The 25,340-nt window shown below is 48.2% G+C and overlaps 4 protein-coding genes across 6 annotated transcripts; 2 read left to right on the forward strand and 2 right to left on the reverse strand.

Moving 5' to 3' along the window:
- The first annotated feature begins 1,485 nt into the window (after positions 1-1,485).
- Positions 1,486-4,408, forward strand: LOC136522508 (exocyst complex component EXO70A1-like). 2 transcript variants are annotated; one of them, XM_066516319.1, is made up of 2 exons: positions 1,486-3,531; positions 4,381-4,408. In XM_066516319.1, exon 1 carries the CDS (start codon positions 2,205-2,207, stop codon positions 3,162-3,164), a length of 960 nt encoding a protein of 319 aa, XP_066372416.1. In that variant the 5' UTR covers positions 1,486-2,204; the 3' UTR covers positions 3,165-3,531; positions 4,381-4,408. The 2 variants fall into 2 exon arrangements, with proteins under 2 accessions (XP_066372416.1, XP_066372415.1); XM_066516318.1 differs by lacking the exon at positions 4,381-4,408 and adding an exon at positions 3,817-4,002.
- A 2,428-nt stretch (positions 4,409-6,836) lies between these two features.
- On the reverse strand, positions 6,837-10,339 carry LOC136524550 (uncharacterized). The gene is made up of 6 exons (XM_066517875.1): positions 10,277-10,339; positions 8,022-8,440; positions 7,810-7,893; positions 7,445-7,727; positions 7,149-7,250; positions 6,837-7,077 (listed from the first exon to the last, which is right to left on the reverse strand). The coding sequence occupies exons 1-6, from the start codon at positions 10,337-10,339 to the stop codon at positions 7,012-7,014; spliced, it is 1,017 nt and encodes a 338-aa protein (XP_066373972.1). The 3' UTR covers positions 6,837-7,011.
- A 365-nt stretch (positions 10,340-10,704) lies between these two features.
- On the forward strand, positions 10,705-12,088 carry LOC136520724 (oxygen-evolving enhancer protein 1, chloroplastic). Its single transcript, XM_066514371.1, has 2 exons — positions 10,705-11,020; positions 11,116-12,088. Exons 1-2 carry the CDS (start codon positions 10,778-10,780, stop codon positions 11,869-11,871), a joined length of 999 nt encoding a protein of 332 aa, XP_066370468.1. The 5' UTR covers positions 10,705-10,777; the 3' UTR covers positions 11,872-12,088.
- Positions 12,089-16,069: 3,981 nt separating this feature from the next.
- Positions 16,070-18,527, reverse strand: LOC136520526 (ethylene-responsive transcription factor 3-like). Of its 2 annotated transcripts, none has more exons than XM_066514076.1 (2): positions 16,718-18,527; positions 16,070-16,547 (listed from the first exon to the last, which is right to left on the reverse strand). In XM_066514076.1, exon 1 carries the CDS (start codon positions 18,190-18,192, stop codon positions 17,626-17,628), a length of 567 nt encoding a protein of 188 aa, XP_066370173.1. In that variant the 5' UTR covers positions 18,193-18,527; the 3' UTR covers positions 16,070-16,547; positions 16,718-17,625. The 2 variants fall into 2 exon arrangements, with proteins under 2 accessions (XP_066370173.1, XP_066370174.1); XM_066514077.1 differs by having other exon boundaries at positions 16,072-16,472.
- Between the last annotated feature and the right edge of the window lie 6,813 nt (positions 18,528-25,340).

The following is a 25,340-nucleotide window of genomic DNA, read 5'->3' on the forward strand; positions in this document are numbered from 1 at the left end:
ACCCGCGGCACGTACCCACCCTACTTGCAGGCGTCCGATGCTGAGATGAGATTCGTGCCCTGGCCCCATTCTCTAGTTACGATTCAGCAATTAGAAACAGTCTTTAACACATACGGAGTAGGATGCTGACTGGACTGAAACGTTCAAACTATTTAATGTGGTAGCTGGGTTGCGTACTGACTTGTAGCTGGTAGCCAGGTACTTTTGCACTGTTCTCTGAGCGGGGCTGTTCATTTTTCCACACTCTTCCTAGGCCTCGTTTAGATTGAAAGTTTTTTTTAACCTGATAAATAGTATTATTTTCGTCTTATTTAACAAATATTGTCCAATCGTGGACCAGCTAGGCTCAAAAGATTCATCTCGTGATTTCCAACTAAACTATGTAATTAGTTATTTTTTTACCTACATTTAATACTCCATGTAAGCGGCTAAAAATTGATGTGATGAAGGGACTGAAAAAACTTGGAATTTGGAGATGATGTAAACAAGGCCTTATTGTTCGCCGGCACGGCCGGGTGGCCCGATGGACCCTTCCGTGCAGTGCCCTATCGGGCCATGCCGTGCCGGACCGGGCACTTGACCTGCTGTGTGCATGCGTTGACATGGACATGGAGTGTCCACCACCATGGCACACCGTCCTTTGCCTCCACCTCCCCTTCTGCATCCGTATTGTAGATCCTATGCTATGGCTGTGTTCGCTTGAGCTTATCAGCCAAAATGAGCCAGTCAGAAAACAGTATTTTCTCTCACAATAAATCAGCCATACAAATCAGTCGGAGCCAAAATAAGTCCTGCCGAATAGAGCCTATATTGGTAATTTTCTCTCACATCCTCTAGCCAAGCACCATGAAAGCTGCACCGGTTGTTGTTTATAGAGATGAATACAAAAGATATGATAGTATAACATACGCACGCACTTTCACCCTATGAACGCACGCACGTAAACTCTACCCCTATGAATATCTTTGAAGACTAAGCCGACAAATCCTTGAGATTGACACCATTGAAAACGCAACGCTATTAAATCGTGGAATATTTGCTCCCACCAGTAGTCAAACCCAAGACATGCTACCGAGGCTCTCGGCTACATGCTCTTTCGCAAGACTTCATCCAGAAATGATTTGTGAGGTGATTGTTTGGTCACTTGCAGTGTCGATTGTTTTGTGCACCTCTAAAAATTCGTTTTACGCGTCTGTATAAAAAAACTTTTTTTTAACTTTGCAAATATCTTCTATGTTTGTGAAATGACTTCTTGTAATTGTATATTTGTTTTAATAGAACCTACTCATATTGTGAAACAGTACTTGCATAACGATAAGAACGCGTCTTTTTTGGGAAAAGAAAGAAAGGAAGGAAGGAAGGAAAGAGAGAAAAAAAAGGGAAAACGTGTTAGGGGAAAAAAGGGGGACTGGTAGCCAAAGCGTGTTAGGAGAAAACGTCCACACCTTATCATACTGATGATGATCATCATATTGTTGCCTGCCCTGCACCAAGGATATTCTCAGTTCAGTCTTCTCTTTAGTTCTTGACTTCTTGCCCAGACCGCGCAAGTCAACGGCGCAAATCGGCTCAACATCGATCGGGACCGGAGGTTGTTGGCCTCTGCAGATCACTAGTTGCTGGCGGCGCCGGCATGGAGGGTTGGAATGGTGGCCGCGGGTCTTCTTGGAGCTACCGCCAGCAGATTGGATCCAATGTCAGCAGCTCCTCAGGTACCATAGGCTCTAGAATCTCTACTGCCTACACGTCTAGCGGCTCTCGCTTCTCAACGGAGGCGATGGCGATGCACTTTGACTCCTTGGGGATCCACGAGGAACACGACGGCAACAACATGGATGACTGGGAAGAAGCAGAGGAGGAGAAGGAGGAGGAGGAAACGAGGGAGGAGCGCATTAGAAGCCTGGTCCAGGAATTCTTCAGTGCGCAGTCGGCGAATTGCAGCATCAACCGCGATGACATCAGTGTCGTGGAGAGGTGGGTCATTCTCAGCCTCGAAGATGGTGCATCTGCAAGGAAGGAACTAGGATCGTGATGCACGGAGCTGGATCCGGGCTCTCGATCAAATCGCGCAAACCATCTGCCTCACGAGGCCGCTCTTTCCGGATGGCGCAAACCTGCCCAGTATTTGTGAGGAGCAAGGAAAAAATGTGGGTGTCAGGTCTATTCCGGATCGATACCGTTTGGCACTGGTTATCCAAGAAACCATGTTGAAGATCCTCACTTTTGTTGACATTGTAGTTGCTTGGGATCCCAACACGACACAAGAGTTTCTTTCTATGGATCAGATTATGCCGCCACCACCATACAATAAGCTCATTAGCCTGCTGGGTGTGCACGACGCTCTGTCTCAAGCCTCATACAAGATCCTAACGCAAATTCAAAGGTCAACCTCTGTAGAAGTTAGAAGGATAGAGAACGAAATGACCATGCTTCTATCAGCATATAAGAACAAGTTGGGTGAGGCGATGAGGAGCACAATGGAGAAGATTAGGACCAAGTCGATGGAGGATGGTGATGACTCGTCAAGTCCACAAGGATCATCAGACATTCACAAGGTCACTCGGTCCGTAATGACGTACATCAGGTTCCTGTGCTCTAATTACTCGTCGGTGGATGCAGCTATATGTGGTAATGAGTATGTGCCTCATATTGAAAACATACCATCGTTGCACAGCATGACCATAGAGATGGTGTCTTGTCTACAAGAAAAGCTTGCCAACATAGCAGAATCATTTTCAGATCAAGCCCTCAGGTTCTTATTCTTGCTCAACAACTCATACTTCATCCAGGAGTTCCAGTATTTCTATTGTTTCAAACAGCCCATGCTACCTGTCGATTTCAATCACCAAATCGAGGATCATATGGAGAGATATCTACAAGTGTCATGGGCACCGCTGCTGTCATGCTTATCCAATTCTACGTCTCTTTGTTTGGGGAAAAATTACTCTCCATTGTCCAAGTTCGAGTCTGAATTTGAGAAAACCTACACCACCCAAAAGCAGTGGAAGGTCCCAGATCCTGAGCTCAGGAGAAGGCTGCGTGAAGTTATTACCGAGAAAATCATTCCAGACTATAAAGAATACATAGAGGATATCAAAGCTTCCAACCCAAAAATCAGTCCCCTGGAGTTGGAGGTGATGCTGCAAGAGCTATTCGAAGGATGATGAATACTCACAACAAAAGCCACCATATATAGATTTCCATTTGTGTTGCCTTCCGGATGAAATGTTGTTGTACCTTCAAATGACTTGATCGTGGTTGAAAATCTGAAGCATTGTAATAAGCTAGACTTCATCTGGCAACTTATATCTTTCCCAGTTCTCACACTCCCTCGCTGCCTCATATACTTCGAACAGCCGAGAGTTGTATGTACCTTTTCCCTTGCAGGCTTGGATAGGAGAACACAGCAGCCCCCATTGTAACACGGTGGAGAGCGCGGAGGAACGGCGTCGGCCGGCCGGCCCAACGGGTCCGTATCCTCACCGTTCCTTGCAACCAACGAGGCAACGACTACGTCCGTAACCACGTAAGGTAAGCGTACTACCTATTACGCATCCATGTCTTCGTCGTTCTGTTGAACCCAATGCAATAACATGCGAGCACAGTGTCTGTTCTACGGAATGCTTCAAAGGCTGTGGTGCTTGTTTATTTCCAAAAAAGTGCTACAGTAGCCATCACATCGAATCTTGCGATACGTGCATGGAGCATTAAATGTAGACGAAAAAAAAATAATTGCACAGTTTGGTTGGAAATTACGGGACGAACGTTTTAAGCCTAATTAGTCCATGATTGAACACTAATTAAACACGCACTCAGGCAAATTGGACTCCCGGTGGTGCCCGTGCCTCTGCTGGAGCTGGAGGATCCCCCACGCTGAGGGCAACAACACGGCTTGCAGAGTTTCAGTGCCTCCCTTCTTACCACATCTAGCAGTACCAGGCATACCTTTCTTCAAGTAGGTTCTTTCGCTATCCCTGAGCCATATTTTCGTAAGATGGTCAGCACCTCTTCTCCCAGGGCGTTCTCTCATCCAACAGCGCCGTCCACTGTTTGAGATCGTCTAAATTTCACTATTTCAGACAAAATGGCCTTGCTGCTTTCAGAGTTCAGACCTACATCTGATCTTCAGTGTTTGGACATTTTTTCGAATGACCAGTAATAAACTATTAACTTGTCTCTGTGTTGTCACTACTATATTGCCTTGATTTGTATTTTGTACGTAGTAATTGGTCTTAGCAAATTGTTCTTTGCTGTTAGCAGACCAAATATTTTGATGAAGAGCAGATCAGTGGAAAAAATTATATATCCTGATCTGTAATTGTTGGAAATCTGAATTTACTAACCATGGCAAACTACAACATGGTTTCTTGCCTACCACAGAGAAGGAAAAGTGGTGAGCCGAGGAGACACTATGCAGTTGCAGCGATGAGCCATCAAAGTGAAACTAGGAATAATATGCGTTTATGTATATAAATTTATGTGAATTGACAAGTCACAGAACAAAGCTGCAAAGTGCCAACTGAACACAAATAACTCGCTTTCTTTGGCTCATCTATCACTGAATCAAGGAGGGGAACGATGTATGGTTGATGTGTTTAGATTCTTTGGAATGTTGATCCATCTCATTTGTGTGAACTTATAATCTACTAGAGTTGTAAATGCTTGAATGGGTATCTCGGTGCTGAACTCATGTAAAATTAGTTTAATTCCTTAGTGCAGGTATAAATAATTAGGTTCACATGGAGAAAAAATGTAGTGTGCAATTTTTTGTGATTATATATTTACAGTGAAATTTTATTTGTATTGTAAAAAATGAAGTATCTGGCTTTTGAAACTGTCCACACATGAAGAAATTCTTGTAGGAGGCATTACTGGTTAACATTTATGTTCCTTTTTAATCTTTGTAGAGATCAGTGACTCAGTGAGTATACAGAAATTTCAGTATGCCCTTTCCGTGTCGTATCTGGTGTACGTAGACGTGTAGTTACTAGGGATGAAAACGGATCGGATACGGACGGATATCACCGATATTACATTTGTTTTCATATTTCTGTCCGGATTTGGATTCGAATACGGATAGTGTCAACTATGTCGGATAGGATACGATTGGATATCGACATCATAAATATGCGATTTGAATATTCGGATACGGATACGGTATCAGATGTTAGATATCCGGACTCGGATACGGACAGATCTCAACCTCTCTAAACGGATTCGGTTTCGAATACGGTCGGAAAATATCCGTACCGTTTTCATCCCTAGTAGTTACAAAGGTTGGTGCAGTATAATGGTGCTAAATGTTTTCCTGGTATGCTGAATGCCGTATGCATTTCACAAGTCAAGATTCTAAAGTGAAGACCTATATCCACCTCTAGATTGGTACGCTTTTTTCGTGATATCCGACACATGTCTCTTAATATATGCAGTAATGAGCATTCAATCTTCTCTGAAGCACATCTTTGTTAGTATATGCAGTAATGAGCATTGGCTTATCTGAAGCACGTATGGAACTGACATTGGGTGTGTCTGATACGCTGACAGAAAAATATGGGATTAATGTTTCTGATTTCAGCTATGCATTTGACCTCAGAGAAGGCTTTATGTAATGCAATGTACCTTAAACCGGAAGGCCAAGTGTTGATGAGAGTTGCAGAATGTATAGTCTCCTGAAATCTGTCAAATGTATAGTTTCTGAAAAATCTCCTGAACTGAATTTGGATGAAGACATAACATTGAGTGGGCAATTGATTTTTGTCTGATGTCAACTTCGGTTAATGCACAATTGATGATACAGGTGTACATTACTGAAATTTATGTTCTTTTTTTATTTTTTTTCTTTGCAAACACCAGCTTATTATAAATTGTGCATCATATACACTTGATCAAATCAGCATGTCAGTTTGGTGTAGACAGAGATGTCCTTGAAGATGGTTTCCAAGAACAAGACAGGTCTTTCCATGTAATCGCTATGCTCTATTACGCAGAAAATGTGATGTTTGAAAACTTGGAACCAGTGTTATGGTTTTACATTGAAGCAGAGCGAGACAAGATTCTCGGTGGGTAAATAATACTTCATATAGCATTGCCTCAGAGCCTTTGAAGCAGAGCGAGACAAGATTCTCGGTGGGTAAATAATACTTCATATAGCATTGCCCCGTTCGCTGGTCTGAAACTTGGCTGAAACTGGCTGAAAAACATTGTTACGGCTGAATTGTTATGAGAGAAAAACGCTGTTACAGCTGAAAAAGGAAGCCGAACAAGCCATTTTTAAAGACAAGCGAACGGAGAGTACTGAATTTGATCGAAGCTGAAGGCTTGGGTATCATGAAGAATCTGATGAGTGCTACTCTTTGTGTAATTATTTATCATTGGATTATTATTTCTATAGTAGAATAATCACTGGATTTAATATATTTTCCACAATTTATGATAGGATCTGTTTTGTTTAAAAAATCATTGTAGGGTAAAGTCAAGCAGTATATCTGATGTTTTGTAGGAAGAGGAATTGTCGAGACTTTTTTTGGGTGTCAGGAGATGCACAACCTAACCTAAATCTGAATATCCTCTCTTCTGGAGACTCATTTGCAGAAATAGTTCTTTTTGGTCTTGTTATTGGAGAAAACAAAAAATGGGTAGGAAACCCTTTGACTGTAGCGCTATCCCAAATATGGAATGAGTATCTGTATTTTAGGTGGCAGGTGTTGGAGAGCCTTTACAACACTATTATGTGGCAGGAGCTTAAGGGAAGTTAAGTCCGTTTTATTGCCCTGGTGGAACTTGGCCCAAGCGCTTACGGACGTATTGACTGGCCACAAGCACCGATGCCCCTGGCCTGCCCCAAAAGTGCTGAACGATTACTACTCCATCCGTATGTTCAGCGTTGTGGTAGATGAGCGCCAAAATAGGTTGCTGAGGTTTCAAACTCATTAAGGGTTTATAAGAAACATTTCCATTGTAGATCAGTAGATGCTTGATGATGTAGGATATATTCTGTCTTTACGAATCTATCTAAGCCACTTTGTCCATGCCCTTAGACTTCACACGGTCAGAAAGGACAAAATAGCTAAAGAAATCCTGGAACGATAGAAAAAACAAGAATTAGGACTGATTGATATGACAAGCAGGGACAAATTCATTTCATGTACCTTCATGTGATTTATCTTCTGAACAATATCCTCGTCATCTTCTGAAAAAAATTCAATGGCGCCATTTGCTGCTCTAGTGGGTTTGAAAGAGTCGAAGAAATCCTACAACAAAACAGTCGTTTAGGAATCACGCAAGCAGTTTCGAATCAGAGGTCCAAGAGTGTACAGAATTTGGGGTTTAAGAAGAGGAGCTTTTTAGCGGTCCCCACCCCTAAGTAGATAATAGATTTCTAGAAACCTACTCACAGGTAATATGTAGAGCAGTTTTAGTGTGTGTATATGCCACATATATGTACCTTGGCAACATCCAACATTTTTACATTTCCCTGATGATCGGCGTCAAGCTGATGTATGACCCGCTCCAACCTTGCTATTTTCTGTGTCATTCCTTGAGTCTTCTCTACAAGCTGTTGGATTAGCATGCGTTGCTTAACAATCAGGTCATCCGATGACTCAGTATCCTTGGAGCAAGAAGCATCTGTGGTCGCTGCATGCTTGACTAATGTTGTTCCCTTGCTGGTCTCCAACATGGTCCTGAAACCATATTTGTCTTCCACTTCTCCTGAAATTCCTAAATGACTAATACAAACAAATAAACATGTTAAGAAAAATCATAAGCTACCTGAAAAAATGATCAGCAATATGCATTATGAACACTAACCTTGTAGCACGGTTCTGCTGCAACACTGCATCCTCGGTGTGATGGTGTCCCCGATGCACACAATGGGACCATCTTGCCCGCCCACTGCACCAAAATGACAGAACAATGACCTTGAAATTTTGCTGAAACTTATATAATTGTCTTGTAGGTGTAGTATTTATTCAATACCTCGTTCCTCCCGATGACGGAACGAAGTGTGAAGGTTAACCTACAGCTTGCTTAATAAAGTTCTGCAGGGCCATCCTGAGACAAGCGTGCTGGACGCCGGCCGGTCCCTGCAGCCCCGTAGGCCCGACGCCCGTACCCTACACCGGTACACACAAGCGCGCTGCGGCGTTGGGACCGCCCCGCACCCTGCACCCCACGGAGTTGCTGCCCTCGCCGCCTTGCGCTCGGAGCCTCGCAGCCTCGGAGTCGTAGGTTGCAGAGCCCCGCGTCCCTGCGGCGCCCCCGGCCCCTGCGCACGCTGCTCGCCGCCCGTCGACGCCGGAGCCAGAGTCCGCCCTCTGCCTGCAGCCGCCCAGGCGAGCCGCGGCACCGACCCGCTAGGGTTTGGGGAAAACGGGAGAGAGCAGAGAAGGAGCGTCTGAGCGGGCCGGGGCCGATGTGTAGTGCGGATGTTCCTGGACGCCTGATGGGGGAGAAGTTGGGCCGTTATTGGATCGCAGGGTGGGGAGAAAAATTAGTAGGAGAATGTATGTTTTGAGCTGAATTCTTAACAGGATATTCATCATATTAGCTTTCCTCTAAAAAAAATATTAGCTTTAGTTTTTTTTTCTCTCTCTCTAAAAGACAATACATGTATACACTCGGAGTGTAGGAGAAGGTCTGTGTGTTGATCCTTGCTTCCCCCGCATCACAGTTTCGTATTTCCACCCCCACCCCCAAAATTTAACATCGACCGATTTTTGTTGCATCAGGTTGTTGGTATGGCATTATAAAATGTTGTTGCCTTTCTGCACACCAGTCACGAAATTGAATGTCTTTTTCAAGAAATTGTGATTATCTCACACTTGATCAAGCCACAATACAGTGTAGATTTGCACAATTGCTCCGTACTGTTTGTCTAATATTGGGTACTCGCTAGACTCGATTGTTTGTGGATCAGGGAAAGTTCGAGCCTGTACATACCCATGTTACAAATAACAAACTTGGTGAGCCTCCTTGCATTCCTTTCGTGGAAAGCTAGTATTATTTAGGCCTCGTTCGGCTTACCTAGAAAATGACACTATTTAGCTTATTTTTTCAGTCACATCCGTGTTTTTCTCTTACAAGAATTCTACCAGAACAGTGTTTTCAGCCAATTTCAACAACAATTCAGCAAGCCGGGGCCTTAGTAGTAAATAATAGAAAGGATGGTTGCTTTCTTTCTTTCTTTCTTTAGCCTTTAGGAACCTTTTTAACTATATGTATACTTTTAGGTGTCGCGTTATCTAATGGGTTGCAACAGGAGATACTATCAAAGAAAAGGGCAAAGTTCGTTAGCTGCAAAGAGGATAAGAAAAGTGCAAAAGGAGGAGAAGCCCTTCAAACAAAAGGGATCGACACCCCCCAATTTGCTTTGTTCACCAAAATGTTACCATCAAATTGGTGCGTGTTTTCGCACAACGAATTTGAGACAAATGTTTGGGTGGCTCATGTCTAAAGAAGTCTATTTTCATTGCATCTATATTTTTAATGCAAACTGGGGAAAATCATTGAAGTGTCTTGTGTTTTGAATGCAAATTGCGGTTGTATTTGTTGTACCATCATCAATTATGTGCATGGATTGGAGAAAAAATTACATCATAGGAATTTAAACTTTTGAATTCATGATTATTCCTCTGTTATATATGAAATTTATAATTCTTTATTAGATGATATGTTTTTTATAAACACGTGTGTCGCAAGTGCACGACTACTAGTGTATAGCAATAATATACAGTAGGTAGTCCATGTCTTAGATCATAAGCTAGATTTCAGTAAGTGCCTGGTACTAGTATTATTGACAACACAAGAGTAACAGATTATTGATTAAATGAACTTTAGTTGCTTCACTAGAAACTTTAGTTGCATGACAACACTGCCAACTCCACAATTTCTTTGACTTAATGAATTTCTGTGGTGCAGCTTATAAAGGCTACTTTTTTCATAGACACCTAAGTCTCCTTGCATCCCTTTTGTGGAAAATCAGTATGATTTAGTAAATAATAGAAAGCGCGGTTTCTTTCTTTCTTTAACCTTTAGGAATCTTTAACTATCTATATACTTTTAGGCGTCACATTGTCTGATGGGTTCTAACCTAACTGTTTCAAACATATCAGTGTTGCAACAGGAGATACTATCAAAGAAAAGTGCAAAGTTAAGAAAGGTGCAAAAAGAGGAGAAGCCCTTCAAAGAGAAGGAATTTAAGATGGTTCTTTTCATGAAATTTTGGCCCCATAATGTGTGAGGCAGAAACTTCAGAAATGATAATTTAGCTATTGACCTTGGCTGATACAACAAATAACTTGCTAAAATGCTTAACAAGTTTTGCAACTGGTTCTGTCATTTGGCATCCCGATTGCGTTGTTCACCAAAATGTTACCCTCCAACTGGTGCTTGGTACCAGTAGTATTGACAACACAAGAGTAACATATCAGTGATTGAAGAAATAAACTTTATTTGTTCCACTAAAAACTGTATACCATGGTCTGACCATGGAGATTAGGCGGCGGAGACTCCGGTGGTCCCTACAAACCAAAGACAGCCAGCACGACCACAAGTGCCAGCGAGGAGTGGCACCTGGGCATGCCACGTGTGCACTCGGCATCACCATAGCCCCAAGTCACCAATGGGAGGAGACCCCTTATCCGCTGCTCTTATCCTCCGTCTGTGGCCTCCGCTCAGCTGCGCGTAGATAACGAACTCTCCCGCCCTCACAAAACGCCCTTCACGACACGCACCCACCAGAGGGAAAAAAGGCAACACCGCCGCGACGACGACGACGATGGCAGCCTCGCTCCAAGCCGCGGCCACCTTGATGCAGCCGGCCAAGATCGGCGGCCGGGCGCCCTCCGCCTCGCTGCCGTCCCGCCCGTCCTCGCACCTCGCCAGGGCGTTCGGCGTCGACGCCGGCGCCGCCAGGATCACGTGCTCCCTGCAGTCCGACTTCAGGGACGTCGCCAGCAAGTGCGTCGACGCCGCCAAGCTCGCTGGCTTCGCGCTCGCCACCTCGGCGCTCCTCGTCTCGGTAAGCACGCATTATCAGCAAGCTTGCCAGCTGCCTGCTCCTAAGATCGATCGAAGTTGACGACACGTGTGCTGTGTGCTGTGTGCTGTGTGCAGGGCGCGAGCGCGGAGGGCACGCCCAAGAGGCTGACCTACGACGAGATCCAGAGCAAGACGTACATGGAGGTGAAGGGAACCGGCACGGCGAACCAGTGCCCGACCATCGACGGCGGCGTGGAGGCGTTCCCGTTCAAGGTCGGCAAGTACCAGATGAAGAAGCTATGCCTGGAGCCGACGTCCTTCACCGTCAAGGCGGAGGGCATCGCCAAGAACGCGCCGCCCGAGTTTCAGAAGACCAAGCTCATGACCCGCCTCACCTACACGCTGGACGAGATCGAGGGCCCGCTCGAGGTTGGCTCCGACGGCACCCTCAAGTTCGAGGAGAAGGACGGCATCGACTACGCCGCCGTCACCGTGCAGCTCCCGGGCGGCGAGCGCGTGCCGTTCCTCTTCACCGTCAAGCAGCTCGTCGCCACCGGCAAGCCCGAGAGCTTCGGCGGGCCCTTCCTCGTGCCCAGCTACCGTGGCTCCTCCTTCCTCGACCCCAAGGGCCGTGGTGGCTCCACCGGGTACGACAACGCCGTCGCGCTCCCCGCCGGAGGCAGAGGCGACGAGGAGGAGCTCCAGAAGGAGAACATCAAGAACGCCGCCTCGTCGACCGGCAACATCACGTTTAGCGTCACCAAGAGCAACCCGGAGACCGGCGAGGTCATCGGCGTCTTCGAGAGCGTGCAGCCGTCGGACACCGACCTCGGCGCCAAGGCGCCCAAGGATGTCAAGATCCAGGGGATCTGGTACGCGCAGCTCGAGTGATTGGTTCGTTCTAACTGCTAGGCGTCGGACCGTCATGGATCGGACCTTGGGAAAGTGTACCATGGAGAACTTTTGAGAGCAGGGGAGGAGGGATCGTGTATGTACCTATTAATGCAAATTCGGGCTGTTGGTTTTTTTATTTCAGTTTGGGTTTCTTCTTTCTTGTGTTCTCATGAACTCCCTTGTGCAAACACAGAACTAAGAGGCTGTTTGATGATACCAGAGATTAATTGTTAGTTATAAAAAATAGTCATAGAAAAAGTTAGCTAATAAGCTCGCACTAGCTTAGCACAAGAGCTAATAGTCCATTGCTATAAACGTATGAACCTATTAGCCAAGTATCTAAACACACATGGGCTGATAGTCAGCTATCTAAACACACATAGGCATTTAGCTGATCTAAACATGCACTTAAGCCTAAAGCACCAATAAATTCAACCGCAAAGACCTAACCGCTTGAGCCTAAGGTCCTGTAATCTGATTGGGATCCAAACAAGTTGGATTATATGGTAGATTATTATAGTCAAAACCCAAGATTTAGACGTTCTTCTCCGCACAAAACATTTAGATGTTCTTCTTGACAAAACATTTAGATGTTCTTCTTGACAACCGGCAGGAGCATATTTTTTAGATAAAGGGAGTTTATATCATCAAGCAAATGAAAAAAAGTCTCGGTCTCTACATTAGACGATGTAATGCGATAGTCATCAAGGGCCTTTGTTTTTCCTTCTCAAAAGGTTAGTCTATCCCTAATGAGGACCCAAAAGAAAAACTTGTGTTTGCTCAAATTGCTTGAGGACCATAACCAAGAGAAAATGGGGTGAGGCTTCCATGGTCCCTAACGGCAGGGAGTAAGCTTTTTTGCTACTAAATTGAGCTGATCCCCAAGAGTATTGCCAGACATCAGACACTTTCTCATCCCATTGTCTTTCTTGGATAATGGACCATACTTCTAGTTGACTGGCAGCCTGTGTGGAAAGGGGCAGACTAAAAGTCATGTTGTGATCTAGAAAATACCCTGACAGAGCAATTTGGTTTTCTAGCAAAGGAGAAGAGCTAGGGGAAGGTGACTTCTAGGGAGGAACCAGTCCACTGATCTTACAAAAAAAAAAAAGGATTGAGGTGCCTTTATTTGGAACGCGGGTTCTGAAACCCTGGAATTTGCCAAAAAGTTTCATGATATCCTTTCACCAAAAGGATCCAATTGGGCTCGTGGCTTGTGGTGAGGTTTGGTTGTTGGCATACAACTTTGACCAAGTTCGTTTCACCCAAGGAATATCTGCATTGTTATAGAATTTATCCAAGAATTTGAGTAAAAGGCGCTGCTTTGACTTGTCATGTCTATAGTCCCCAAGCCCCCTTCATTTTTTGTCTACAGGCATATTCCCAAGCAGCCAAACAGGAACCTCTTCTGTTAATGTCTCCCCCACTCCAAAGGCAATGCTTGCAGTATTTTTTCTATTTGCATGATGATTTGGGAGGGCAATTGGCAGGGCTGAGAACACAAAGTTCACAAGGATGAGCATTACATGGTAGGATAAGAACTTGCTTATACCAACCCACTTTCCTTCTATCCTGGACAGTAAAGGAGTGAAGTCTTACAGGGCGGGCTTTGTAGTGCAAAGAGGGAGTCCCAGGTAGGTAAAAGGCATAGCACCAACTTTGCAGCGAAAGGTATTATCTAGGTGGAGAGGTCTCTGGTCTGTTAGGTTGATGGGAACCAAAAAGGACTTCTCAAAGTTGACATGAAGCCCAATTGAGTCTGAGAAAGATCTTAGCAGCCCTTTCAGATTGAAAAACACACTAGCACCAACTAAAGTTGCTTTAACTGAAGCTGAAAAAGGTCCCTAAAACCAATCATTTTTCCTAATTGACAAAGAAACAACCCGATAATTTTAACTAAGTGAAGCACCCATGTATATTGCATGAATTGCAGCTTGCTATGCCAAACATTCGAAAGATCACTACTACATAAATTCTAGCTACTTGAAACATACATTTTTTTTAAAGATCTAAAACATACATGTTATTAACATATTCACTGCATGAAAGGACAAAATTCTTTTTGAACATAAACATTTTTTGTTTTGAAAGATGAGGAAGGGCGATCTGAAAGGAAATTTTCTCTCTTCCAAAAGTCAGTTCGAAGTACTTACGGCAGACCAGGTACTTACGACCAACAGCATGTAGGCGGAGTCCAATATTATCGTATACTTGCAACCGCTGATACAGTAATACCTGGAGAACGTAGAGAGAGAAAAACTCGATTATAAAAGAATAATAACTCAACTATGCTGCAAGGATAGCAAATCGGACGAGGGTGGATGCTTACCTCATGGACTCCCCCAGGAGTCCAGAACGTCGTGGATCTCAAAGCAGGAGGAACCCAAACGTGGCCTAACACGAGGGCTTTATAGAATGATGAAATATCCATTAATAATCTCAAGAAAATGGAGTGTTGCACGTGAGGCTATGAGAAGGAAGGGCAGCAGCACGGAAGGAATCTCCAAGGCTGAGACACAAAACGTAGAAAATTTGTCCCTTAGGGCCCGTTCGGTTGGAGATGAATGTGGCCAGGAATCATTCCAGTTAATAAAAGCTTGTATAAATTAACTATCAATCCTGGCCGGAATTTTTCTTGGTAGTCATTCCGTGTGAAACGAACGGGCCTTTAAGGGTATGTGTTCCTTAGGGGCAAAAATAACTTTCCCGACAGCACAATCAATTATTTACAGCTCAAACGGAAGGGGTCAAGACGTGAATACCGATGATGTACAGAGTCAACGGAGACGGGCCCAACGTCAGCCATCAACGGCGATTGCAGGGTAGTGTAGGTGCCAGGGGAGATGTGCGTGAGAAGGAACGGCGCGAGGCACCGGGGAAGTCGTTGAGCAAAACAACGAAAAGGATGCGGTGACTACGAGTGACCAGTGAGGGCGCCATGCGAGAAAGAGGGGAAAAAAGTGGAGGTCGGTGGTCGGTCGTCGGTGCTGGGTGTTACCGTGTGGGTGTGGGCGTGGGCCAGCTGCCACGCCGGGCAGCGCTGCGCAGAGATTCCCTCCGGCGACCGGCATGGCATGGGCATGGCTGGTCGTATCGTATGCATGCGCCGTCTGAGCGCGCGGGCCGGCAGCAGCGCGTCCAGGGCAGGCCGTGCCCGTGCCCGTGCGCACACGGCTAGGGAGGGGGGTGCGTAGGTGAAGGTGTAAGGTCAGCTAACCTACCAGGCGTCCAGGCCATCTGCCTGCCATCGCGGCCAGCCAGTCCCGGGCCTGGGTGTCCACCTACACCACCGGCACCGGGCATCGGGCAAGCCGGTAAGCCCACGCACGCGTTTGGTGGTGGAACGTGGGGGGAGGGACTGAGGGAGAGGCCGTCACATTCGGCTTCGGGGTGGGATGTTGCAAGGTGCAAAGCTAGTGCCGGCGCTGCATCTGCACTTGCACATATGTGGCCGGTGTTGGTGACCATCATCCACTCACTCACCTTGCCAGGTCCCAACTCCCAAGCGGCTAACCACTTGCCCCTCCCTCTCTCTGGGTTTGATGCGAGTAGCAAGTTCCTTCTTTCAGAATTCAGATGCATGCTCTGTAGTGCACGAGCACGACTCAGACTGAAAAGGGATGCACGTTGCAACGGTGGAGGGTGGTCAACGTTTTTTTTTTTTTTTGAGAAACGGAGGGTGGTCACCTGAACCTAAGACTTTCTTTAGAGCCCAGCCCAGGCCCATGACGAGGCCCAGGCTTTTTCCTTTCTCCCTTGTCACGACAACAGCTGGGAACTTTCTAATTTAACACAAGAGTCACCCTTCCTCTAAAACTCGCTGAAAATTTTCTACTTGAAGAAAAAGGCTGCTCTGGTTATTACTACACGCACAAGTTGTACTAGGGCCTAGTTTAGATTGCGAAAAAAAGTGAACCCGATGAATAGTACCACTTTCGTCTTATTTGACAAATATTGTCCAATCATGAACCAACTAGGCTCAAAAGATTCATCTCGTGATTTTCAACTAAACTGTGTAATTAGTTATTTTTTTTACCTATATTTAATACTCCATGCAAGCGGTTAAAAATTGATGTGATGGAGAGAGAGTGAAAAAACTTAGAATTTGGATGGCATCTAAACAAGGCCTAGCGGCAAAAGGGATCCACAAAAAGGTGCAGAGCAGATCCAGAAAAAGGTCTCGCCTCGCCAAAAGTTCAGCCGCCTCTGCCTGCCTGACAGACAGGAGTATAGCAGATTCGGCACAGAGCGTAGCGGATTCTTCTTCTCTGCCAAATGGCAGTAAGCCAGTCGTACGACATAGGATGAAAAGCAGATCCTAAACCTTCCGAATCAGAACCAATCACGGTGCAATAGAGTCACAGCAAAATACAGTACTTTACTAAATTTCCAGAGTCACAGCAAAATTATAATCTTCTTAATTTCCAGTCACAACAAAACAATCTAATGAATTTCCATAGCTAAAGTCCACCGGGGCTTTCGCTATTAGTTTTTTTTTCCAGCCACAGCTGACTAGTATATAGACATGTAGTACTAGTATACTACTAGTATTCAACACAGCAAGAATTTTCCTCCCGTTGGTTTGATCAAACGCCTCCCTTTCAACCAAGAACAATCAAGAAGAGTGCAACGGTATCAGAATTAGGAAACCAAAAGCCAGATCATCCATCAACCTTAGATAGCATCAGGAAATCAAGCAATGATATATCAGCATTGTACAGTTCAACTTGACATCTAGCTTGGAGATGAAAGTGAGTTAATCAAACAAACAGATAGCATCCTATTTTTACACTTGCAATGAAGGAGGGGTAATCATGCACAAGGAGAAGGAGCTGCACATCACCTTACACATCAGAATGGGACATCCTGGAAGAAATAATAACCATTGCCACGAGCAAGCAATTAATTAAGCAAAACACCTCGTCATCTACCATCATTCGCTGTCCAAGAAGAGGCTTCAAGAATTTGTTTCAGGGTCACAACACAGTCTTCAAGAATTGGCTTCAAGGTCACGGGATATGATCAATGGGATCAGTCGCTGGCTTATGACATGATCAATGGGATCAGTCACTGTTAAGCCAATGCTTACAAGAAATAGCAAAACCAATAGAAATCAGCCGGCTTGAGGTAAGAAGCACTGCAAAAATATAATCCAAGCATTGCCTTAGAATATTCAGATAATTTTAACAAACCCAAGTATTAGAATAGAACTTTGTTGTTGTTGTTGTTGTTGTTGCAAGTATTAGAATAGAACTTTCAGATGACACTACCAATTGCAATTGCAAATTGCCAATTGTAACTTGCAATTCATCTACTGATACTTGATTTGCACATCAGTAGATGAACCAGTTCGTACATTAGTATAAGCTAATCATGTTCAGCTCAATCGAGCCCTGACATGGTAAAGCAGCAGCAAATGATCTGTATAAATAATTTCTCTTGATTTCTTCCATTATCTTTCCAACAAATGAAAGGGCAGCATCAGCAATATCACTGGAAACACCAGAGAAAGATAAGGAAAAGCTCAGATTTCCTTCCTCACAGCTTACATGGACATAACTGAATTATTCACATAATATCGAATCATCATCATCATGGTGGTAAGAAAAGAAAAAAGAGAGAGAGAAGTAAAAAAGAAGGGGAAAAAGGCAAGAATTATCCATCTAGCGAGAGAACACCACCGGATCAGCAGCCGAAGAAGGACAAGGGGTGTCGATCCTTCCTCTGATTTGTCGTGGCCGTTCTCGCGAGCTAGAGGCGGTGTAGCGTGTCGTAGCGGGCACCCATCTGATCGGCCTCGGCAGCCGCGTCAAGGGGCGGCGGCAGGTTCAGATCGAACGGCAGGGGTGCGCGGGACGCGGCCGCGTCGTCGCCGCAGGCGTCTTCGCAGAGGACGGACGACGAGGATCCGCAGTAGCTGTGGCAGTCCTCGTCGTCGTCCTCCTCCCAGGGCGCGGCGGCGCTCCGCGGCAGGGCGGCGGCGCGGGGTGCGCCGCCGCTCCACGACTCGACTGTGCTGCTGTGGCTGGACGTGGCCGCCGCCGCGGGGGCGGCGGAGGCAGAGGGGGCCCTGTGCCGCGGGACAGGGGCCGCGGCGCTGGGGAAGTTGGTGCGTGCGGTGGGCCCGCGGAGGGATCGGGCGGCGGCGTCGTAGGCGCGCGCGGCGGCCTCGGCGGAGTCGAAGGTGCCGAGCCAGATCGGGGTCTTCTTGGCCGGGTCCCGGATCTCGGCGGCGTAGCGCCCCGACGGCCGCCTCCGCACGCCGCGGTACCGGATCTCCGGCGACGGCGAGGGCTGCGGCGGCTTCGCCCGGCGCATCGCGGACCGGAGGGGAGGGGGGCGGGCGGCGGAGAGCGCACGCGGGGCGTGGCGGGGCGCGGCAGGCTAGGGTTTGGCCACTAGTTTATTTTTCCTCCCCTGCTCTGGGGCTGGGCGGCTGGGCTCCTCCCCCACCCTGGTTTCTCCTTGGTTTTTTGGTCTTTTTTGCGCTTCGGTTTCTCCTCCGGCCCCGTCTGCCGTGCAGCCGTGCTCCTGTGCCCCGTGCTCTCTTGGTTGGGGATGGCGGATGGCCGGGTGGGTGGGTCGCTCCGGTTTCTCTGGCTGGAGACGTTGCCCCACCGCGCGCCCCCGCCACAATTTGGTTGGCGCGCTAGCCGCTAGCGTTCCCCGGCGGGTGCGGGTCGGGGTCGTCGGGTCGGCCTGCGCCTACCCCGTCCGTGGCCTTTTCTGCTCGGGGCATGTGCCTACGCCAGCTGAAGTCGGCCCGGCATACTGGGGCCCGCATAAATGTTGGCCGATACGACTTGCTCCGGTTAACCGATATAAAAGAATGCAATTATTATTTAGAATCAAATGCTTCCAAATTTAACTAAATTTATACAAAAGAATACTAAAATTTATGATATATAAACTAAGTACTATTAGATTAATTACGGAATATATTTTCGTATTAAACTGATTTTATTAGAGACAAAAATATGAACTATCACTCAAAAATTTAGTCAAACTTGAATTACTTTAACGGACACAGATACTATAGTTGCGTTTTTTTTACGGATGTAGTACATATGATCAAAGTAAAAAAAATGAACTAAATTTATAGAAAATAGTATCATTAATTATGATTCTAAATAAATGCAGCCTCCGTTCTGAAAAAAAGGTAAAGTATCCAAACATTTTTATGACTAAAAAAAGGAGTTTGTTAAAACACTAACTTGACTCTTACTGATTAGTTAGTTTGGTTAGCAATTTGCTCAAATTTTCTAGTAACGCATAGTATCGGGTTCATAAACCCGGGGTCTCTCATGGACCGGCTTCCCAACAAAGGCTCGGCCCAACGAACAACGTTGCGAGCAACGCGCAACTCATGGGCCGGCCCAAATACCTAAGACGACAAGCCAGAAGGACGATCCAATCTCCGACCGAAAGGCCTGGCCAAGGAGGAACGACACCTGCTTCCGACTCCGGCCTGCCTCTCTGACCGGAGCGCTCGCTTCAGTCTCCAGCCCACCTCCGGACGGCCTCTCCGACCGGAAGGCCTAGCCAAAGCACTACTTCCGACTCCGACCCACGTCTCCGACCGGGGATACGCCGAACCCCTGCTTACAAGCTCCTTTCCAACTCGCGTAGTCAGAGCCGACTGGGGCCAACCGACCGGGGACGCCCGCTCGGTAAGGACCAGAAAACAGACGGAGAAAGTAAGGCAGGGCGCACAAGTCAAAACGCAATACCAGGGACCGTACCCTATGCACCTGCGAGGCAGTACCCCGCGACCCTCCTGGCACGACAGAACTCAAGCAGTGTTGTAGGCGCCGATATTTTCCCCTACAGTGTTGTGGGCGCCATTAACTCCCTTACCAGATAAATATGGTAAGGCTCCCCCCACATGCCTCTAGGCATCGACAGTGTTGTGGCGCCAACATTTACCGTACCAGGGGAACATGGTAAAACCCCTTGAAATGCCTCCGGATATCAACAGTGTGGCAGACGCCGACGTCTGCCATACCCGAAGAAGACAACACAACCTTCCACGTGTATCTGACGTTCAACAATATTGTGGGCGCCTACCATCATCCTGTACCCACCGGCGTGGGCAACAAGACTTAGTAGCATACGTACTCTCTCCCTTTCACTTGTAAGGCCATCCCCTTCATCTATAAAAGGGGATGCGCTCTCTCCAACACAACCAGATTCAATCAGATCAATCAAGTTCACATAGCACATAGCGGAGCTCCCATCACTCTCGGCCCCTCAGACCAGAGTCCGACCGGACCTCTTGTACACCCCATCTTTCTCCCTTCCATTTGTAACACCACTACAAACTTCGAGCACTTGGGCTCAGGAATAAAGTCACCGACCGACTCAAACTGGACGTTGGGCACGTTGCCTGAACTAGTATAAATCATGTGTCATTGAGTGCTAGGCCACCACCGATCACAACGTACGGTAAAACTACAAATATTTACGTGTTGGTCATTTTCTGCACCGACAGTTGGTGCCGTCTGTGGAGAAGACGTTGTACGTTCAACGCCTTTTTGGTTATCGGATGGCCCACTTTTCCACCACCATCGCCATGGCGGGCTCAAGCGATATGACTCGCTTCGGCTCACCGGAGTTTCCCGCGCTCCCACTGTTGGGATGTGGGTTCCACCCGTCTTCGAGCCATCCCAAGCCTTCCTCTTCGGAAGCCTAGACTTCGTCGCCGACCGGCTCAGCGTACTACACCTCCACAAGGTGGCACTCGTTTCGGCGCTCGTCGGAGGGGTGCCCTCCATCAGCTCCGGGACGCACGATGACTTCAACGACGAGGCACCTGCGCTTTATTCCAAGCAAACTCTCTGCTCAAACCTCGCTGTAAGTAATGCACATGCTGTTATTTACTTACTATTCACTATCTTCCGTCGATTATCCGAAGGGACCCCGTTGTCCCTACCACGACCATCGCATGACCGGTTCCCCTACGGCCTCGGGTCCCCCACGGATGCGTACGCCCGGGGGCTCCGAAGGATGCCGACTCCACCCCCTCTCACATCCGAATTCATGGGGATGGCGAGCTATGCTCCCACCTATTTCTTCGACCTCATGGATGACAATGTTGAGAGTGACGGCTCTAGCATCGGTGACGTGGCACCTAGCCACCGTCCGTCCTGGGAGTGCGCTATGGTGGACGCTCTAGGACAGCCACTAGTGGAAGCGGAGTCCTTGCAGACTCACACCCCTTTGGACCCTCATGTGGGAACCCTCGCGCTCACACAAGAGCACGGCGAGGAGCTACGACGATGGTGGCAGAACCAGCCGCCACCTACGCCGGCACGCTCGGCGCACCACGCTACGCCCCGTGCGCGTTAACTGGCGAGCGGCACCCGGGGTCTTGCCCGCCAGGTCCAGCGCAACATCATGTATGGGGGGAACGATCCCCCATAGTTCGCTCGGGCTGACCAGAACATCGCCGCTGCGGCGATACTTCTACGCGGCCTTCTTGAGCCGAACGATCCTAAGGAATAGGCGATCCACCGGAACCTTCGGGCACTGGTGGAAACCGTCGCCGTTCAACAGGCAAAGAGTTCTGCATTGCGACACCGACTCGCGGCCTCTCTCCCCACCAGGGGAGTGGGGACGCACCAGACGAATTGCTTCACCTGCTCACCGCTACAGCTGCTAAGCGTGGCACAGGAGGCCACATTTGCGCCTCGGCTTGACTTGGCGCCCGCTCCGCACCGACCGCCTGTACGCGAGCGGCTCAGGCCAAACAAAGACGCTTGTTTCAATGGAGGTCGAGGCAAAGGTAAGGCCAAGCGCGAGGATCAGGAGGAGGGCCCCTCCATGCAGAGGGGCAAAAAGAACAGAAAAGATCACCACCAACCGGCCAACTCTGTGTTGGTCACCATGGCTGATCAGACAGACCAGCAGCCCCAGCAGGACCTTCCGAATCACTTCAACGAGCTCATGGAGAGCCCATGCACCAACCACGCCTACCCCGTTAAACACCTCTACAAGGACTACGAGCTCCTCAGGCGCCTTCTACGATAGGCCGGTGGGCCAAAGGAAGGAAAAGGCAAAGAAGCAGCGGTCAAGAAAGGGGGCATAGCGGGCAAGGATCCAAACGACTGAAGTTCCCTATACGATGACCGAGGTGATCCAACTAGACGCCTAATGTTGGTGCAGAAAGTGACCAACAAGTAAATATTTGTAGTTTTATCGTACGTTGTGATCGGAGGTGGCCTAGCACTCAATGACATAGGGTTTATAATGGTTCAGGCAACATGCCCTACGTCCAGTTTGAGTCAGTCGGTGACTTTATTCTTGAGCCTAGGTGCTCAAAGTTTGCAGTGGGGTTACAAACGAGAAGGAGACAGATGGGGTGCACGAGAGGTCCGGTTGGCTTCGGTCGGAAGGGCCGAGAGCGACAGGAGCTCCTCTATGAGCTAAGTGTTCAACTGTATGCTTGAGGTCCAAACCTAGCGGTTCTATGGTTGTGAGCTAGTGAACTTGATCGATCTAGATTGACTTGGATGAACTTGAATCAACTGAGTTTCTTGGGAGAGAGCGCATCCCCTTTTATAGATGAAGGGGATGGCCTTACAGGTGAGAGGGAAGGAGTATGTTTGCTTCTAAGCCTTGCTGCCCACGCTGGCGGGTACAGGATGATGGTAGGCGCCCATAATACTATTGGTTGTTAGATGCACATGGGAGGTTACGTCGTCTTTGTTCGGGTATGGCAGATGTCGGTACCTGCAATACTGCTGATGCGCGAAGGCATGTGAGGGCTTTTACCATGTTCTCCTGGTATGGTAAATGTCGGCGCCCGCAACACTATCGATGCCTAGAGGCATGTGGGGGGCCTTACCGTATGGGAGTTAATGGCGCCCACAATATTGTAGGAAAATATCGGCGCCTACAACACTATTTGTGTCAGGGCGGTTGTAGAGTACTATTCCTATAGGTGTATAGAGTATGATCCTTTGTATCGTGGTTTGACTTGTACGCCTTGCCTTACTTTCTCTGTTTGTTCCCTGGTCCCTTCCGAGCGGGTGCCCCGGTCGGTTGGTCCCAGCCGGCTCTGGTTGCGCCAGTCAGAGAAGAACAGCGAGCAGGGTCTTTGCATACCCCGGTTAGAGACGTGGGGTCAGAGTCAGAGGTAGTGCTTTTGCTAGCCTTCCGGTCGGAGAGACCGTCCAAAGGCGGCTGGAGACCGATGTGAGCGCTCCGGTCGGAGAGGTAGGCCGGAGTCGATAAGCGAGCGCTGCTCCTCCTTTGCCAGACCTTCCGGTCGATGACTGGATCGTCCTTTTGGCCTGTTCATTTAGACTCTTGGGCCAGCCCATGAGTTGCGCGCTGTTTGCTTGGGCCAAGCCTTTATGGGGAAGCCGGTCCGTGAGGGACCCCAGGTTTATGAACCTGACACCTAATGACTGAAGGACGACAATGGCAACGTTCCCACCAACACTTGGAATAGCAAATAGCTACGTCGTTTCTTCCCCTAAAATTCAGTCTTATCATTTTTACTTAAACGTTCGCTCCTGTAAAGTGCCCCGACCCGAACACTTTCGGCCCGGGTCGCTCAGGGGCCCCACGGGGATGCAATGTCACCCCTCTTTTTTCTTTCACATGATAAATACATTTTCCCCGAATGAAAGGGCAGTCCATTCCTTCAATTTCTTACGTAACTTTGGTTAGAATATTCCGACCGATCGCGCCCCGCCTCTACCTATGGTTACGAGTGACTTAGCCTCGCGGGCCACGCCCAGGCTCTTAAAGTTGCAGCCTACGGTGCGAACGGGCAGGTGCGAAAAAGAAGAGAATAAAAAACAAAGTTATTCTAAGGTAAACATAAGGAACGGACGGAACAAGCCTCCCCAAACGAAGTAGTTTCATCACAAAAACAAAGTTACTGATTCATTGAGTACACAAAAAACATTTGCACGGGGGCTCCCCCATGAATTTAACTTTTTACATCTACTTCTACTCTAGAAATTCTACTACGGCTCCCCGGCAACATCGGCTGTCGGCGCGACCGGCAAGGGCATGGGCTGCTCGCTCTCTGGTGGGACGACATTCGGCTCTGTCAGAAGTGCAGCGACGTTTATCTCTGACCTAGGCCCCACTCTATCTGCAGGATGGGCGATGTCCTCTTGACGCGCGCAATCGGCTAGGTCCACACGGTAGGCATCCATCACCCACTGCGCGGAGACTTGCTCTGCCACCAACTTTGCGTGCGGCAGCAAGCTCTCCCCGAGCGATTGGATGTCCTGCGTGCTCAAACCGTCGGTATACCCACTGTAGATAGTGGCGAAGTCTAGGTCCAGGTGGTACGTCGCCACCAAAGTCAACACCCTCGATGCTCTGTAGAATAGCCCATCTATGATGAGGGCCCGAACCTCATCCGGAACCTCTGCCAGCCGGATGGCGGGAGCACTAGTACTTGGCGCCGACCCGAAGACCTCCGAGACGACAAGCTGGGCAACATTGCGGATCTGGTCAAGTTCCCCCTCAAGGGCACGTCGCTCTTCAAGGGACTTGACCAGAGCCTCCACATTCTAGCCAAAAGTTGCATTGGTCGTCTCCAGATCCTGCTCCAACGATTCCACCTTCCCACCCATCTCTGGAAGAAGGGCGACAAGCTCAGAAGCAAGCTAAAGGAAGAAACTAACACGATGAAAAATAGAAAAGGTACGTACTGAGGTGGAAGTTCTTGAGGGCGGAAGTCCCTTCGCCTACTGGGCCACCTGCTCGCACAGCGAGGCGTTCGCCTCCTCCGTCCCCATCACCCGGTCCCGCAGCGCGAGCACTTCCTGGTCGGCCTCCGACCGGGCCTTCCGCTCCGACGCCAGGGCACTTCGCTCCGCCTCCAAGGTCTCTAGGGTACCTTGGAGTGCCGCCTCGATGTCCGTCAAGGACTTCTGGAGCATCGCCTCGGTCTTCGCCTGGTGGGCCTTCGCCGCCTCAAGCCCCCGCTCGGCGGCGGTCGCCTACTTCACCATGAGCTGCTCTGTCGCCCTCACCTTGAACACCTCCACCGCCCGGTCCTGGGACTCACGGCGGGTGGACTCCAGCTGACGCTCAAGCTCAGCCATCCAGGCATGCTCCATCCAGAGGAAGTGGGACTTGCAGCACGACATCTCCTGCAGACCCTATGAAAACAAGAAGCAAGCATACTGAGGCAACCAACAAGAGACTAAGAGGTCAAGGACAAGCGAGGGAAACTCACCTTCGCAGCGAGCTACGGGTCGACCTTGACCAACTACTAGACAGACTTAACCTGCTCCTAGGCATCCTCAAGCTTCACTAACAACTTGGCGAGATCGGGCTCCATGGTGAGTCCTCTCCCCCAAGGATGTCCCAGAGCTAACACTCCTACAAATCCTGAAGGATGAAACGAATCATGGTCGGGTCCTTAGGGTAGGGCCACTCTAGGTCAGTCTCCTCTGGCCTGCTGGAGGGCCTAGCCTCCGACCGGACCACCGCCA

Source organism: Miscanthus floridulus, chromosome 18 (assembly GCF_019320115.1).
Source record: "Miscanthus floridulus cultivar M001 chromosome 18, ASM1932011v1, whole genome shotgun sequence".
Classification (NCBI taxonomy): domain Eukaryota; kingdom Viridiplantae; phylum Streptophyta; class Magnoliopsida; order Poales; family Poaceae; genus Miscanthus; species Miscanthus floridulus.

Excerpts from the sequence above, each read along its gene's own strand:
- LOC136524550 (XM_066517875.1), bottom strand. The coding sequence starts at position 10,339 with ATGACAGAACCAGTTGCAAAACTTGTTAAGCATTTTAGCAAGTTATTT. Across the intron at positions 7,251-7,444 it reads AAATGTTGGATGTTGCCAAG|GATTTCTTCGACTCTTTCAA; the intron begins GTACATATATGT and ends GTTTTGTTGTAG. Across the intron at positions 7,078-7,148 it reads AGAAGATAAATCACATGAAG|GATTTCTTTAGCTATTTTGT; the intron begins GTACATGAAATG and ends CTATCGTTCCAG.
- LOC136522508 (XM_066516319.1), top strand. The coding sequence starts at position 2,205 with ATGTTGAAGATCCTCACTTTTGTTGACATTGTAGTTGCTTGGGATCCC.
- LOC136520724 (XM_066514371.1), top strand. The coding sequence starts at position 10,778 with ATGGCAGCCTCGCTCCAAGCCGCGGCCACCTTGATGCAGCCGGCCAAG. Across the intron at positions 11,021-11,115 it reads CCTCGGCGCTCCTCGTCTCG|GGCGCGAGCGCGGAGGGCAC; the intron begins GTAAGCACGCAT and ends TGCTGTGTGCAG.
- LOC136520526 (XM_066514076.1), bottom strand. The coding sequence starts at position 18,192 with ATGCGCCGGGCGAAGCCGCCGCAGCCCTCGCCGTCGCCGGAGATCCGG.